The sequence below is a fragment of the Mus caroli genome, chromosome 19, assembly GCF_900094665.2.
Source record: "Mus caroli chromosome 19, CAROLI_EIJ_v1.1, whole genome shotgun sequence".
NCBI classification, from domain to species: domain Eukaryota; kingdom Metazoa; phylum Chordata; class Mammalia; order Rodentia; family Muridae; genus Mus; species Mus caroli.
Window position 1 is genome coordinate 34,745,033 of NC_034588.1, and position 18,254 is coordinate 34,763,286.

General features: G+C 42.4%; 1 protein-coding gene across 2 annotated transcripts in view; it reads left to right on the top strand.

The window, feature by feature from the left end:
* The window catches only part of Pde6c (phosphodiesterase 6C), a 52,539-nt gene that overhangs the window by 33,075 nt on the left and 1,210 nt on the right, over positions 1-18,254 (top strand). The window contains exons 15-21 of one of the 2 annotated variants that reach the window (XM_021151904.1): positions 4,610-4,697; positions 11,112-11,212; positions 13,550-13,657; positions 13,759-13,822; positions 15,437-15,511; positions 15,602-15,685; positions 16,210-16,366. In XM_021151904.1, the coding sequence (XP_021007563.1) occupies positions 4,610-4,697; positions 11,112-11,212; positions 13,550-13,657; positions 13,759-13,822; positions 15,437-15,511; positions 15,602-15,685; positions 16,210-16,366 (677 nt within the window). The remainder of the gene's footprint in view (positions 1-4,609; positions 4,698-11,111; positions 11,213-13,549; positions 13,658-13,758; positions 13,823-15,436; positions 15,512-15,601; positions 15,686-16,209; positions 16,367-18,254) is intronic. The other variant, XM_021151905.1, reaches the window with a different exon arrangement.

Here is an 18,254-nt window from a genome sequence, read left to right on the forward strand (position 1 = left end):
ACAGGGTTGTTCTCACTTTGATGGTGGCAGGAAGACCACCTGCAGAGTGACCAGAAGCTGTTGGGACACAGGGGACACCTCTGGGCTTGACCCTGCGCCTTTGGCCTGATCACTTGCCTCCAGGATGTCTGACTGCCTTATCTCACAGACTATGCCCTCTGACAACACAGGAAAGCTCCCATTTTTTCACATTTTTATTGCCCCTCTGAGCTCCTGTGGACTCTGCTCAGTTCGTTTCCCCAGTCAGATGGTTTTGTTTCATCCTTTGTACATTTTTAGATTTCTTTCCCCTCTCACCCCTTTGCTATCTTGTTGTCTGATTCTCTGATATTTCCATCTCCTTGGACAAATGCAGTGATAAGAAAAATATTAAGAATTATAGATGTCCCCATACATCTTCCTGTATTTTGCAGTCTCCACTTGATTGCTTTCCATAATGAGGAACACATCTGCTCATGCCGCATGGCCCTCCCTCTCTTCTCGGATGATTCTAATGATGTTCTTCAGGATTTTGAGCTGAAATTGATCTCCTTATATGTTAATTTCTATTTCTCCTGGTTTGAGTCTTTGGATCTGCAGGAATAAGCATGGTTTCTGGCCCACTGACCCCCTCCTTTAAATAGTAGAGAGAATTAAAACATCTTCATTCTTTCTTCCTAAAGTATTTTCTTCTCAGATTGAATACACTAAGGTTTTGAAAACTTTGAGGGGTGTGCCTAAGAGGGGTGTGGTGCATAGTGCAAACTGACTCAAACTCATGATCCTCCTGCCTCAGCTTCCTGCATGCTGAGATTACAGGCAAGCCCCACACCAACTAGCAGGAGCTGCTCTGTGAACAACAGCTCCCACCACAATTTGTTTACCATGATTCTCCCCCCACTCGCTCCAGCGTCTTTATGTCATTTCCAAACTGGAGATCCCAAAGTTTGACACAGTAATCCAGAAATGACTTGAAATACTTTGTATTTAATCCTACTGAAATATCATCTCCTTAAAATTAAAGTCTTCAAAAATGTTAAAATTATATTTATTGAATGTGTGTGTGTGTATGTGTGTGTGTGTGTGTGTGTGTGTGTGTGTGTGTGTGTGTTCCTGAGCACCACCACAGTGTACATGTGGAGGTCAGAGGGCAGCTTTGGGGAGTCACTTCTCTCCTGCCATGCGGGTCTTGTGGGTATCAAGCTCAGGCCTGGTGACAAGCACCTTTACCCAGTGAACCATCTTCCCAGAGTTTACTTCTTAAATGTACTCTTAATTGAAATGTCCATCCAAGCCACACTTTGTCAGACAACCACTTACGATTTTTCCCCTCAGTTTTTTGTCATGTGGAAATCAGACAGTCACGTTTCCACTGATGCTCATTGGGCCTGGGTAAGATTGTGTTTTAGAACGGAGCACGGAAGGGGCTCCTAGCACATGACTAGGGAGATGTTTCAGGGAATCAACCATGAGACGGTCAATGAAGCCACACTCTTGGTCACTTCATCCCAGTCTTTTGGGTTAAAGCTGGGTGAATACAATCCATGTCCCAACACTTGTGGGAGAGTCTGTGAGGTGCCTTCCCACCGGACTGGATGAAATCGCCACCCAGTCATCACTAGACTTCCACAGAAGGATCTCTTACACTGCCTTGGCCTGGCTTTCTCATCTCATGTCTTCTCTAAAGTTCTCAGTGACTGTTTATAGACCATCTGTTTCAACAATTACAGTACCAATCTCCCCATTCCTTTCCTGCACAAATCACACAATGTTCTACTTCTTGAATTTTAAGATAAATTTTATTTGTGTCCAACCTTTGCTCACTACACCATCACTTCAAAAATTCCCAGGGAATATTGTAGATGTTCTCCTAATGGCTCCCATGGCCTCAAAGATCTGTGGAACAATTGAACAAGAGTCAACTGGGGAGAAGCATCACTCCTGTTGGAATTTTAACCTTCAAAGATTATTCTCTGGAAAATAACAAAACCAAGAGGGTTAAATGATCAAACTGCACACATCACTTCTGTGGTCCAAGCTTCTCTCTGGTTATTTTTGCCTGAACAGTTAGAAAACATCAGTCTGTACTGGACTGTTTAACATGCCAAGCTCACTGTGGCCAGATGTCCTAAAAATAGAAAATTGTTCCTGAATTTTGTATTTTTTTTCCTAAATCCTTTAGATATCTTCAAAATCTCCAGGAACTTCTCCAAAAATTCCCATTCTAGAAAGTTACCATGTCAAATTAGTTTTCTTCCATGAATACACATGTGTGAATATGTAAACTTATATATTGATTCTTTTTCTGTTACTCAAGTCTTTGTGAGTCATCTGTAGATACCCAAGCATTCTGTTCCTAGTTACTTCAGCATGGGCTTCCCAAGATTAGAAGGGTATACATAGAGAGACACAGTGACCCTACCTTGATCCCAAGAAAATTTTCCAGTTGTGCTACTTGATAAAAGGTGATACAAACTAATTGTTTGGACTTTTTGCAGTTATCTTAATACAGCCCTTCACAGTACACACCCCATCAATTGATTTGAGATATAATCAAGAGTCCTTTGTTACATATCATTGCTGAACAGCTTTAATCTTCTTTAACCTAGGGTAGCTTCTTTGCCTTTTTCTGCCTCTCCGGATGGTTGGTTTTAAAGAGTCTAAGCTAGTTATTCTCAGTGATGAACTCAACTGCTTCCTGATCACTAAATATGTTATAAGTATTGATGAAGCAGTTCTCAGTTTGTGCTGTGTATCCTGGGTGCATTGGTCTAAGGGCCCAGGCATCAATGTGTCCCATTTTCTGAGCTTTTAAGCTGCTTGTAGAACTTTCGATGGACATGCTGCTGTCTGTTGCTTGGCAATTTCTCTGTGTAGTGGAACATTCCCCAAAGTAGCAGTAATATGTCAAGAGTTATTTCAAGAATGGGTTAATACTTAGCTTCCCAATAACAAATTTAAGCAATTAAAAATTGTATGATCTGTTATTAGTTCTTTGAGAATTTGATAAACATTTTAATCATATTTGCCTCTCTTCTTCCAACTCTTCCCAGACCTACCCCTCTCCCTATCTTTATGTCTTTTTTTCCTCAACAAAACCATTTTGTGCTACCCAAATATTTTTCAGTGTGGTCTTCCACTAGAGCCTGATCAAGTTATCAGGGTTTGCACACTTAGAGAAAAGTGGCCATTTTTTCCCCAGCAGTTAACAGTTGCCAACAGTTCTACACCTAGGAGTAGGATTTTTGTGCTCAACTCTCACTCCGTGCTGGGAGTTGGTCTGGCTTCGGCTTGTACAGTTCAAATGTGCAGTCACCCTGCTGTGTCTAGAAGTCAGTATTTCCTTGTAGGCATCTACTGTCTCTGGTTCTTAGACTCATCCTGACCTCTGCTTTTAGATAACTGTTCCCTTTTGCATAGTGATCCCTGAGCAGTGGGGAGGAGAGGGTACAGAATATATATCCTAGCTAGAGGTGAGCAATCTGCAATCTCTTAAAAGATTTAAACATTTCATTCTTGTTTAATTGAAACTAAACTTAAAAAGAAGTTTCTGGTGCAGGCACGGTGTAGATACTGACATGTTTGTTTTAAATGATCGATTATAATATTGGTTTACCACACCTGTTGGTGATATGTGTCCTCCCCCACAAAGTTCTGTTCTTTGTGAAGCAAGATGAAAGTTCTCTAAGGCAGCCACCTGTGTTTCTGACATCTTCCTTAAAAAAACACTTATTTGTATTTCCATAGAGAATCTTCCCAGGACTTGCAGGATTTTGGTCTCAGCCTCTTGTCAATCTTTCTTCCCTTTACCTTTTTATATTCACTGTGTTTTCCCCTCTCCTAGCACATGAGACACTGAAGACAAATGGTACCAGGAGTGGGGTTCTCCAGCCCAAGGAGGTATCCTTAGTTCTTAACAAATGGAGATTGTTAAACATACACTACTGCCTTTGAGGGGAAAGAAAAGACACTTTATACTGATTTGCATTTATTTCCTGGATCTCCTATATTTATTTGTTTATTTTTAATTAATTTGTTGTTTTTTGAGACAGGGCCCAAGCTGGCCTCAATCCTTTTGTCTCATCCTCTTGGTTACAGATTTGTAACCCCAAGGCCCTGCTTGGAAACTCTTAATGAAAACTTTTTATGCAGATAGCTGAGGAACTTCCTCAGTTGCTAGATGTTATATAAGTCACAAAACAGCACCATAAGCCCAGAGAACCTAAAGATTTTATTTCCATGAGATAGACCATACTTAACATTTTAAATCATTCAATAACTTATACATTGGAGTCCCTCCACCTTTTTACTATTATTATGGTTTTGTTTTGTTTTGTTTGAGATGGTTTTACTACATAGGTCTGGTTATCTTGAAACTCATTATGTAGACCAGGCTGGCCTTGAACTCACTGAGGTCAATCTGCCTACTCCCCAAGTGCTAGGATTAAAGGCATGTACATCATGTAACACATTCTTACTTTCTAAGCTAAACATGTTTTTCCCAATATTTGGCCATTTCATAGACACTGAGTAGGGAAGGAAAATTCTAGAAGAGTAAAGACACTGTATTGTATGGATTTCTGTGTAATCTCTGAGCCAATGAAACTCTGCTGTATCCTCTTCTTCCTAGGTCCACATCTCCACTTGCAAGGCTTCATGGGACTTCCATTTTAGAGCGACATCACCTGGAATATAGCAAGACTCTCTTGCAGGATGAGGTACCAGAGTTTTTCCTCTAAGGAAACTTTCAGGTTCTGGATCTAACACTACCCCAAGTTCTTGGAAAGAGAGTGGCCTTCAGTTATGACACTGGCAATGTGTATCCTTTTACAAGGACAGTTCGAATACCCCTGTCTCAGCCCATTGACAGAAGTTGCTGTACTGTGTTTGGGTTTTGGAATGCCAAGGTGTAAGTAAGAAAAGAAGGAAAGAGGCACTGAAAGTCACAGGACCTCTGGGCCCATGGGTAAAGAATGTAGCAGGGCTATGTGCTCCTTGAAGCATCTATTTATAAATGTAAAGGGGCCGTGGGGGGAGGGGATAACAGCTATGCAGTCACTGTTTTTCTCACTCCTGGGGCACATCTTGAAGAGTGGGGTATGGACCTTGGAGAAAAGTCAAATTTTGGTAATAGATGTAGGCTCGGATCAAGATAAACTGCTTCTGCAAGAGAGTCCCTGTATCAAGTTTCATTGGTAGGAGGAAAGGGGAGGGACCATGGATGGATTAGGCAGGAAGTGACTTCCAACCCCTTGAACCCATTAGGACAGACGCTCTCTGCATATCATTGCTAACTTTCCACAGGGAGAGGGCCTGGTGTTTCCCTTCATTAACTCTGCTTCAAGGGTTTATGGGCATATGGAAAAGTTACAGATATGATCAAAATACACTTTATTAAGACAGTTCTAAACCAAGAACAACTCAAAGGACTTGTTTTTAGAAGGAAGAAAATAGTGTTTTTCGCAGACAGAGAACTTGCTTAGAATTACATGTTCATTAGGAAGAATGCACTCTCTGGAAAGTGGCATTTTTTTTCCTAAGCTTCTGTAATAAAATTTTATTAAAGGCTGAGGAACCAAATAGACAGACCCATTCCAGTCTAAAGATAGATCACAATTCTTTTAAGTGATGAAAGGCCATGAAAGCCAAGTGGGGACATTTTGTAAGAAAAAAATGATTGGATATAAATGTTGGAAAAAGAAAAAGACATGATTGGTTCTAATAGACAAGGGACAGTGCAGCACCAAACCCCTTGTCTCCCCTTTACCTGCTATAATAGCTCTTTTGCTACAATGCTGGTGTGATGTACTGACCTTATAGCTTGTCTATTTTCTTTTTCAATAACCAAATATCGGAGTCTGGGTCATTTATGTGTAACAGAAGTTTACTTTGGCTTGGGACCCTGAAGTCTGGAAACTTCCAGATCAGACAGCCACAGCTCCTTGACCTCTGTTAAGGACCTTGTGAGGGAAGGTCACGTGGACACACACAGGGCAGACAAGACATAAGGATCCATCCCTTCCTAGTGGCCTCATGCTCTTGTGACAACAAACCCAGGCCCACAAAAAATGTCAGCAATTCTTCCTAATAATACAATCACCTCTTAAAGGCCCCACGTCTTCCCCTAACACTGTTACACCAAGAATCAAATGTCAATATAAGCTTGGGAAGGGGCATACTGTATTCCAGTTGTTGATCCTTTGTGGGTCTAGATGGTGGGTCTCAGATAAGGCCCTGCTGCTACAGAATCATCTGTTTAACAGGGTGAGTGTGTAAAGACACAGACCCATGCCTCTATCTCCCACTTACTGACCAGACTCTCCTGAGTCGGAACCCAGAGTCTACATTTCAAGTCAGACCATAGTGGTCGCTGGTGTGCAGAGAGACTTTCTCTCCACATAAAATTCAGGGCATAGGTGATGTCTGTTTTAGGACAATGTAAAGAAGGAGTAGATGAAAAGGATTCAGGAACCTGAGAATCTAGTGTCAATGTCTTCATGGGAGCTTGGGAGAAAGGATTTTTCTATGCATCCCTCTTGTACCACAGTAAGGCAGTGTCAATTATAATCTGTAAGCCCGATTGGGCTTCTCCTTTTTATTAAACTATTTTTAAATGATTTTATTTTCAATGTGCATTGGTATTTTTCCTGCATATATGTCTGTGTGAGGGTGTGGATGCCCTGGAACTAGACAGATAGTTATAAGCTGCCATGTGGGTGCTAGGAATTGAACCCAGGTCTTCCAGAAGAGCAGCTAGTGCTCTTAACCTCTGAGGCATCTCTCCAGCCCCTAAAGAACTAGTGTGGCTTGTTGTTGTTTTGTTTGGATTGGTTTGGTTTTGGAGATAGGGTTTCTCTGTGTAACATGGCTGTCCTGGAACTCACTCTGTAGACCTGATTGGCCTCAAACACAGAGATCTGCCTGCCTTTGCCTCTGCTTTCTGAATACTGGGCCTAAAGGCATGTGTGCCACCACTGCCCAGCTCACACTGTGTTTCTTAAGGCAAATACTATTTAAAGGCCTTCAGCCAAGTAACCCACCACATAACAGAAGGCGCCTAGTAACTTACATGTTTTTCCTTCTGGGGTTTGACAGTTTATAATAGAGGCACACTTTTCTATCTCTGTCTGTTTATGTTGTTTATTTTGCAGTCGAACCTGGCGTGATGGCTACTCTTGGCAAACCTCAGGAGAGAGATCCTTAGTTGAGGAAAGCCTCCATCAGTTTCACCTGTGGGCCTGTTGATGAGGCATTTTCTTGATTGAGACTTGTTGTCAGAAAGTCCAAGTCACTTTGGGTTGTGCCACCCCCGGGCAGGTGGTCCTGGGTTTGCTGAGAGTGAATCTGTAGAACAAGCCAGGAAGAAGTGTTCCTCTGCCAGTGCCCACCTCAAGTTCTTGTCCTGGGTTCCCCCAGTGATGAACTGTGATCTGCAAGCCCCTTCCTCTTCATTATTGCTTTTGGCTGAGGTGTTGATCAGCATTGGAGACGCAAATTGGAACACCTGGCTTTGATGGCTACGTGAATGATTGCTATTCTTTGTAAAAAGGAACATTGCCTCTCAGTAATGTACACTGTCTTTTCAAGGACCTGTCGGCAATGCTATTCAGCCTCTAATTGCAAACGCTTAACGCTTTGTCAATATGCTTGCTAGACAACACAATCACACAGCCCATTTATGAGCAGTCAAATTGACCACCAAAAATTGACACTTTAGTTAATAATATATGCCTCTTTTTATTATTCTGTAAAGAAATAAGCCCACTAAAAGTTTTCCTATTTTTAACATAAGAAGTCCTTGGAATTTGTTCGGCAATCTTGGCTCTTGTGGGCATCACTCAGATATTTTGTTTCTCATAGTATAGTACACTGAACTGAAGTGTCCTTATCTTTCATAAAGTTTGATGAACAGGACTGCCTGTATTCCAAACCAGACCAGAATCAGCTTGTGATCTGAGTGAATAGGTGGAAACATTAGTCAAATTTGTAGGAACACACACACACACACACACACACAGGAGCACGCACGCTCTTGAGTGCACTCTCTCACATACACACAAACACAGACACTCACACATGCACATACTTAAACACACACATACATACAAACATACACATGCACATACATACACACACTCACACTCAAGCACACACAAGCACCCGCACTCATACATACATGCACATAGCAGCTAAACCATTTGGGGCTGGTCTGGCTAGACCTGGGCTAGAGACCAGGCCTCCTGGGTTGTTTTGGCACACCTGCCTCTCTCTACCTAATGCTTTCAGAACAATGTGTGAGGATATGGAGGAGAAATATTCTGTGCTCATATATTTTAAGAATTAATAGCCTAGGATTAAAAAAAAACATGTTCACTATAAAAATTCAAGTAATAGGCAAAATATGGAAGAAAAATATGAATGGAAATGGTAGCCTTCAAATTCTACCACCCAGAAACGGCCATTCCATTAACACGGGTTGAACTTCACGGATGTAGTCTGGTGGCATAGTGTTGTGGTAGCATGCCTCTAATCCCAACATTTGGTAGGTAGAGTCAAGAGCATCAGAGATACAAGGTTATTCTTGGCTACATAGCCTGGGCTACATGAGGCCATGGCTCAAAAGAAAACAAGCAAACAAAAACTTGGAAGAGATGGCTCAGTGGTTAGGATCATTGGTTGCTCTTTCAGAGGTGCTGGGTTCAATTCCAGCAACCACAAGGTGGCTCACAGCCATCTGTAATGGGATCTGATGCCCTCTTCTGTCATGCAGGCATATGTGTAGAGCACTCATACACATAAATAAATAAATCCTTAAAAAATAATAAGATCTTAAGAAAAAGACACAAAACAAAACATACAGACAAAAGCCACATTAGACTGGACTGAGCTGTCTTGTGGTGTCATTGTGAACAGTTCCAAGTAAGAACAGTTTTCTCCCCTGTAATCTGGGAGTTTTCTGGCCTTTGCTTGATTCTACCCATCTAAAACCACTGACTATTGTTGCAACAGTGAACACAATGAGTATTTGTTGGTTTGTGGTTGGTTGGTTGGTTGATTTTTCAAGATGTGTTTCTCTGTGTAACCCTACCTGTCCTAGAACTCTCTCAGTAGGCCAGGCTGACCTTGAACTCAGAGATTTGCTTGCTTGAGTGCTGAGATTAAGTGTGTGCCACCACCACCCAACTTGAACTCAACATTTTAACAAAACAAATGGTAGATTCCTGTCTACCAGTTACATACGCTTTGCAAAATGACAGTTCTTATTCCCGATGATATAAAAAGATGTCCTTCATGAATACTTGTTATGTCTAGAACTTAGGTTTGTGGGCAAAACCCCAAGTCTTCTGGAATGACTGACAGTCAGATTTGGATTTTGGTTTAAAGACTTAATTTTATTTGAACCTGGAGTTGGTCTCAAAACTCTGTAAAGTACTATTATCATAACAAAGATCCAACAGTGAGTTAGTTTGTAGAAATTTTAATTTCTGAGGGATTCCTCAGGTTTGCTTCACTGGAAGTGACCTTGCATGGGTCTTTATTGAGCACAGACTAAGTGGTAGACAGTTGGAAGGACAAGTTTACCCAACTGAGAAAACAAAGGCAGATGGTAGGGCTGTGTCCAGGATACACAGCTATCAATACTCAGGCTGGGACCTGGCCCTGGGCTTATTGCTGAAAGGCAGTGTGGGATAAAAAGCTGAGACCACCCACTGTGTGGGCAGGTTTTATTGGTTCAGATACCAGGTTTGCCCTGTTCTGACTGTTTAACCTAAAGCAAGTTGCTTAACTTCTCTGTGCTACGGTTTTCTGAAGATTAACAAGAATATTCATGAAGCACTTAGAAGCTGGTAGGGGGTAAGAAATATTCATTTGGTCTGGAATACTCATTAGTATGGAATTCAGTTTGGTACTCCTTTCTGCAGCATATTCCCCCTGTCTCTCCATCCAGGCCTACAGACCGTTGCCTCTTTCCAATGGAATAGTCCTGTGCTTTATCACTATAGCCTTCACTTGGCCACACCATTGTACGTCTGGCCTCTGTCCTGCATAACTAAAATGGTCCACCCAGAATACCATGACTTTCAATAACCACTCTGAGTTTTATATATATATTCTAGTAATCTAGAAAGTGAAACTGATTCATATATGAAGAGATTATCAATGAGAAGCCCAGAAAAAAAAATCTACTAATCTTTGTAAAATATTGCAAGAAAACGGTATAAGGACCATGGGAGAGGCTCATTACTTTTTTCCTGGCATACATGAGTATGAGTGTAGGTGGCAGTTTCTGAGGAGTGAGTGGTTTCATGGTTTCTCTAGAATTAGTTGGTCAGCAGTGTCACATGCCTAACCATTGGACATCCCCAGAAATCCTTTACAACAGTGCCTCAACGAATAAAAGTACGTTTTTATTCTATTGTTTTATTTCCACGTGTGGTCCTGAAAGAGAACACATTATTTATCCTAAAGATGTATATATGGAGTTGCTGAGTCTAGTTTTAGATTTTTCAATGACCTTATTCAAAGAAGAATAGAATATGTATCGAAAGATGGCCTAGTCGGCCATCACTGGAAAGAGAGGCCCATTGGACTTGCAAACTTTATATGCCCCAATACAGGGGAATGCCAGGGCCAAAAGAATGGGAATGGGTGGGTAGGGAAGTGGGGGGGGGGGTATGGGGGACTTTTGGGATAGCATTGGAAATGTAATTGAGGAAAATACGTAATAAAAAAAATATTAAAAATTAAAAAAAAAGAATAGAGAAATTTACTTAAATCATGAGATTAAAAATAACAACAACAAAACAAAGAACCAGATGTCAGGATCTGGAGAGATGGCTCAGCGGTTAAAAGCACTGGCTGCTCTTTCAATTCCCAGCACCCACATGGTAGCTCACAGCTGTCTGTAACTCTAGATCCAGGGCATCCAACACCTTTACACATACATTCGTACACACAAAACACCAATGCGCATAAAAATAAAAATAAAGAAATTATTTTTAAAACAGACATCAAAAAAAGTAGAAAGGCAGGCTATTATCTCATTAAGTGTGTTTTGTTTGTTGTTTGTTTGTTTGTTGAACCAAAGGCCAATGGGTGGCTAACTTTATTGTGCATTGTTCATCTTACAGAGCTTAAACATCTTCCAGAGTCTAAGCAAGCGGCAGTTTGAAACGGTGATCCATCTGTTCGAGGTTGCAATAATAGCAACGGACCTGGCACTCTATTTCAAGTAAGTACAAGACAGGGTGTCAGGATGCCCTCGGGCCCTGTGGCCTGCCTTCCACGAACTGCACTGACGTCAAAAGACATGGAGAGATGGCTTGTTACTTAAGAGCATTTGATATTCTTGCAAAGGGCTAGGGTTGGACTACTAGGAACCACACTGGGTGGCTCACAGTGGCCTGTCCTGTAACTTCAGCTTGAGGGATATGATGTCCCATCTGGCCTCTGTAGTCATCCACACACATACATAAAATGTTTTAGAACAGGCTCACAAATCTGTTTTCTTTTTAGAATGCCAGTTTTTCTCAAGATAGTTGACTGACAGTGAACTTTATTTTGGAGACGTAGTTTTGAAAACACAAGCCTCTCCTGTGAAATAACCTATGACTTAAAGAAGCTCAAACAGAAGGAAACAGAGCGCACTGCTTAAAGAATAATGTCACAAAACTGCACACGTGGCTTTGCGTCCTGCTGACTCACAGTGGTTCAGAATCTAGTGTTTAATTGGATTTGTTCAGTGGTAGAATCCATGCCAGAATCTGGTATATGGTATTTCGGGCTCAGAAATTTGATCCTGTGAGAGTTTTGGGCTGAACAATCTTGATGATTCTAACACAAAAACTAAATTCACAAAACTTGAGTTTTACACAGCAGAGGGCCAAGGAGACCAGATGTGCCAAGTGTATGCACAGTTTCTTCTCAGTAAAATATAAGGTTTCATGGGGGAACATTGATTAGAAAGAGGTGGTATATTTATCGGATCCAGATAATAGGTGATGTTTTTGCACATTCAAAAATTACCTTGCGAATCCTCCTTTAAAAATCTAACTATTAAACAGTTCAGCTGTGACAAGTGCTTAGAATAACATGGTTTCCAGATACTCAGGGCTCACATCCCACCAGTGGTAACCCATCGTGTCTCATGTGCTTGGAAGTTTCATTTTTAAGGGTAGAAATGGAAGTCATGATGCAGTTGGGGTGCTCCATCCCCGTTTCATCATGAAAAGTTCTCTTACCTTCTAAAGAGAGACTCTGATATCAACATGTTCCATCCTTTCCGTTTCTGGTCCTCTGTGGTACTGTTGAGTGATATCAACATGTTCCATCCTTTCCGTTTCTGGTCCTCTGTGGTACTGTTGAGTGTGTTGCGATTTTTCCCCCCACATATGACACCAGAGTGTTTGCAAATATATTTCTGCAACTTGCTTTTCCCACATAGCATTGTGTAAGGATTTGCCTGTGTTGATGACTCTTCTAGGTGGTTTAAAATATTCCTGTTGAGGCACTACAACTGGATTGATTATAAGGCATTCACGAATGCATCGGATTCAAAATATAACCCTGATGCAGCCAAACAACAATGCAATTAAGAGCTAATAAAAGGGCTGGCCAGAGGCTCAGTAAATGCCATATAAGCATGAAGTTCTGAGTTTGGATTCCCTAGCATCCATACACAAAGCTGAGTGTGTCAGGAAGCTCTGGTAACTCTAGCATGCAGAGGGAATGGTAGAGAAGGTGGCTGGGTAGTGACCCATCAAGCAAAGACATCTGATGTCCAGCTTGGCTTTTACACACAGAAGTGCACTCACCTGGCTTCCATCCTTACACACACACACACACACACACACACGAACAGATGAATAAATAATAATAATAATAGAGTTTTAAGTCACCTGCTTCAGTTGTACAGTGCTCAACTGTTAGATAATTCCCTTACACTCCTCCACATATATAAATTCAGATTCTATCTTATTTCCATGATTGCCCATGATGCTACGTTGCAGATCCTTGTGCACTCGATATGTGAGTTCCTATACCTGGGAGTGGGCGTATGCGTGTGCGCATGTATGTGCTGCTTTGCAGCATCAGGCTCCACCACTGACACCCTACCAGCAGTATGCCAAGATTCTCCGAAGGGCACATTTGGATTTCCATTTGCTAACCTATTGAGCATGAGGTGATACCCTTTTGCTTAGATCTGTATTTTCCTAACTGCCAATGAGATCAGCCATCCGTGATTATCGGCTTCTGTGTTTCTGTTGGGTGTGTGTGCTACGCTGGTACAGCTCGCGGCCTCTGTGTCTCTTTTGCTTTTTTCTTGTTTGAACTTTTGGTTTTTACTGTACTCAAATGTTTGTGGGTTCTCCCCCACTCTGTGGTTTGTGCTTTTTCTGCTTCCAGTCCTTTCTATGCCAGGGAGAGTCAGAATTGCCTGCTTTCTATCCTGGCTCTTGGCCCCTGCTCGGCAGACAGCCTGAGACAGAGTGGGAGCATAGAATATGAAAGGCAAGCATTTAAGATCATTCTCTGTGGAAAAATCGTTGCACAGCTCTGTCTTTTCCAGGAAGAGAACCATGTTTCAAAAGATCGTTGATACCTGCGAGCAGATGCAAAGTGAAGAAGAAACCATCAAATACGTAACCGCCGACCCGACCAAAAAGGAGGTCATCATGTGAGCAGCCAGAATGTTTCCTCCTTTTGGGTAAAACAGCATGTTTCGTTTTTTTAGTATTTTGTATTTATTAGTTTAGTGATTCTTCTTTTCTTCCTAAGGGCCATGATGATGACTGCCTGTGACCTGTCTGCCATCACCAAGCCCTGGGAGGTGCAGAGTCAGGCAAGTCCCACAGCATTTCCTTCCCTGCCACACACCTGTGACCTGTCAGTCACACACCTATATAACCTGTGACCTGTTACCTGTCACACACCTGTGACCTGTCAGTTACACCCCCTGTGACCTGCCACACACCTGTGACCTGTCATTCACACACCTGTGACCTATCTGCCATCACTAAGCCCTGGAAGTACAGAGTCAGGTTAAGTCTTGGGACATTTCTCTTCCTGTCACATATCAGGAGCTGCCTAAGTCCTATGAAAGGGCACATAGTGATCTCTGACAACTACAGAGTCCTCTTTTATGTTTACACACAGCAGCAGGCCAGTGGGTCACTGGATAATGTCCCAGAAAAAGGAAAAACATAGAAGACTTTGGGAATAAAATGTGAGGTTGAAAGTGTGGCCAGAATTCCTTATTATTAGACAAGTTATTTTTATGTAGAATTCTCCAGGCATGATGGCTCAGTCCTATAATCTCATGAGGAGTCCAAGGCAGGATACAGGATTCAGTGATAACCTGGGCTACATAATAAGACCTATTAAATGAATTCAACATGTGATCTTCTCAGTATGGGAGGTGAGTCAGAACAGGCCTCAGTGGAACGGATGGTTCATTCTATTTAGCTGGCCTGGCTCCCGAGGTCTCTTCTACAATGCACTCTCACTTCCTGGAAGGTACTGACTGGAGGTCCACAGTCAGGGCTGTTCTTCATCTGTTTTGGGGTGAAGGTGATGAAGGAGTGCTTAGCTACCTGTCCTCTCATTAACTAGATGGAAGAGGCTGCCCTTTTTCAGTGACATCTGGTGAAACCTTCTGCAGTAGAGCCAGAATTACTTCGGTTTAACTGACCATCCTGATTACATTTAGAAAGAAAAAGTCATTAGACTGCCCTGTGGGAGAGGGCAGACACCTTGTTTTCAGCCATCTCTGGTTTGTGGCTGTGGATCCTGAGGAAAAGATAGTTTGCAAAGAGAAAAGTGTATACGCTTATGTAAGTTTTACATGGCCCAGGGCCTTCATAAGTAAACTCAAGCAAGTTACCATTGTGTACTTAAAAAACATATAAATTGTATATGTATATATGTGTGTGTATGCATATATATGTATGTATGTATACACCCACATATATGTATAATGTATGTATGTGTGTATACATATATATATATGTGTGTGTGTGTTTGTATACACACATACATACATGATGGAGCGATGGCTCAGTGGGTAAACACAACCCTGCAACACAATCCTGTGGTGTATTAGATGTATAGCCCCTCTTCTGTGTGTTGTGGTGTGTGTGTTCACCATATGCAGACCTATGCAAGATGATCACAGCAGATTAAAACAGGTTCAAAAACCATGAGGGCCTAAGGCAGTTTGGTTTGAGAAACTCAAACATCCTCCCATCCCCCTTTTCACTGAGAAATGATGGAAACAATTTCAAGACACTGTCCTCAGAGTTGGTCCAGAACCTTCTCTTTATAACTCCAGAGCAGATAACTTGGCAGCAGCTCAAGCTTTGGCTGGAAATCCTATGCTCAGACATCGCTCATGCTAACATGTCGAGAGTTCTCGGCTAGCAGAGGGTATCACAAACCATGCCTCTGTGTTTTGCAGGTAGCACTTCTGGTTGCAAATGAATTTTGGGAACAAGGAGATCTGGAAAGAACAGTGCTGCAGCAGCAACCAATTGTAAAGACCCCTTCATCACTGTGTTACCTATTAGAAACCACCCCCTAAACTCTTGGAAAGTACCTTAAAAGGATTCACTTCTCTTTCTAGCCTATGATGGACAGAAGCAAAAAGGACGAACTCCCAAAACTTCAAGTGGGATTTATTGATTTTGTTTGTACTTTCGTATATAAGGTATGTAAACAAACTATTTGAATGAACTGTAGAATCATTTCATTGAGAAGTTTCCTTTCAAACTAAAATTAGAGTGAGCTGGGTGTGGTGGTATATACCTGCAATCCCAGCACTCAGGGGGCAGGGGGTCAAGATTTCAAGGTCACCTTGGACTACATGCTAAGTTTCAGGCCAGCCTGGGATATATCACAAGACCTTATCTAATAAATAAATTAAAACTAACCAAAGTAAAAAAGTTACCAATGAAGAAAGCCATTAGGTCATCCCACTCCTTGAGTAGTCTGAGCACTCACGTTTATTTATTCAGAGTGGAATAAAATGTACAAGAACTCACATGTGAGCCATGCACAGACCTACTTGACAGACGGCAAAGAGCACCCATGTTTCCCAAGCTTCATAAGCAGACAGGCTCACCCCAGCAGCTCCCAACACTGCCCAGCTCACAGCTTCCCTTCTACACCAGACCACTACAGAAAGTCAACTACTGACTGATTAATCAGTGTCCCGCCTCAACTTCTCTGCAGGAGTTCTCTCGGTTTCATGGAGAGATCACACCCATGCTGAACGGCCTTCAGAATAACAGGGTGGAATGGAAATCCCTGGCGGAGGAGTACGAGGCGAAGGTGAAGGTGACTGAAGAGGAGGCGGGAAAGCAGGAAGAAGGAGCCTCAGATGGAAAAGGTTAGCAGGATTCAGAGTTTGCTATGTGTGTGTGGTGGGGGTGGGCAGGTGGGGGTCACTTGACAAAAACACAGACCTAATGTACTAATGGAGAGCTCCCTTGCTGGTGCAGGCAGGTAAGGTAAGAAGTTTGTAGTTTTCAGGGTTATTTTGCTGCCCAGACAAGATCTTACGCATAATTCTGGGTGGAGGTGACTGGTCCAGACTGGTCCACGTACAGCAGGGGCTACAACTGGGCACTAGCATCCCTCTCGAAGGTGGCCCAGAGTTTCTCAATAAAACATAGGGCCAGGAGTCAGGAACAGCCAAGAACACAGTGCTTGCTGTGAAATGCTGGACAGCTTGTCTGGAAGTCTGGAAAATCTCTCTAGGTTATACACGGGGTTTTACAGATTTACATTTTAAGGAAGTCCTACAGGTAAAGTTAAAGCTGGCCAACCACTTGGGGTGGCTTGAAGGAAACTCCAAGTCTTTGCTTGTCTCCCACATGGTGCTACTGACTCTGGCTTGAAATTGCAACTCCTGTAGTCACCTATCGGGTTTATCATTGTTTTTAGACAGCATGTTAGAATGCTTAGAATGAATGAATGATTAGTTGTTCAACTGAATATTCATAGTGGGATGCTGGGCTCAGTGGTAGAATCTATCCTAGCATGTTCAAAACCCCTCTTCTGGATTCCCAGCATTTCAGATAGCAGAATGCTAGTTTGATAATGGTGGTGGTGGATTGCTCGTGTGTGTGTGTGTGTGTGTGTGTGTGTGTGTGTGTTGAGGTTGGGGCCTGAGGAGCTGTGTACCTTGTCACTTGAGACAGGTTTTGTCACTGGTCTGGAGCTTACTCAGCAAAGCTGGCTGGCTAGTCTCATGTATCTACCTGTCTCTACCCCACAACCCCGCTACCTGAGTACTAGGGTTACAAGCATCTACCACCATACTCAGCCTTTTTACATGGATTCTGGGTCTCAAATTTAGGTCCTTGTGCCTGAGCAGCAAGCCCTTTTCCTACTGAGCCTGGGATGTTAATGTCTGTCTGCAAAGGTTAGCACCATAAGCTTTGTAAGCAATTCCTATTGGCAAAGAAACCATCTGCGTGTAGAAGGCCTTGAAAGAAGTTGCTTTTACATAAGTGTACTGCTTGGTCAGATTTTACTGATCATTGGGAGTGGAGAAATCAAGATACGGATGTCCCTCAACAGAATAAAGGCAGGGCTTTCTGATTCCTCTGGGCCCACTCATTAAAGCATTCATGGGTGTTCATGGGTGTGTGTTCTCACTGCTGTGTCAGACAAGCCTTGGGGAAAGACAGTGCCTTCTCTCCAAGCTCTTAACAACTGAAGGGAGAGCTGGGCATTAAGCAACCAATACAAAACCCAATGGTGAGTCTTAACATGTGCATGGGGTATGTACTAGGAAGGCTCCCCTGAAAAGGAAGGGTGTCTGTGCTAAGGTCCCAAGACACCAAGTCCCAACTCATGCAAAGGAGCAGAGGTGGGTGAAGGAAAAATAAAATATGTAAAATAGCTACTGACATGGGAATAAGCTTGGTGTAGCAGAATAATTGAAAAGTGTGTCCATGTGTAGTTAAGAGAGGACAGAAACCCAAGTACCAGATGAAGCTGGGAGTGTAGGTGGCTGGCCAACAGCACACAGGCTGCAGCCAGCTGCATTGCAGTCAATGAGGGATTAGCGCAGGGAGGTCTGACTTGCACCCCAGGAATACATGAGAAGTGATTTTGACTAATGTTATGTTGTCTTACACATGAGAATGTGAGTCTATAAGGAGAAAATTTTTTAGGAAAAGGAAATTTGATGATACTGACACCTCTTTGCAGTGACTCCTGACACTTACTTAGTAAGTTTATTAGAGGTAGGCCTTCATTCTTTAATA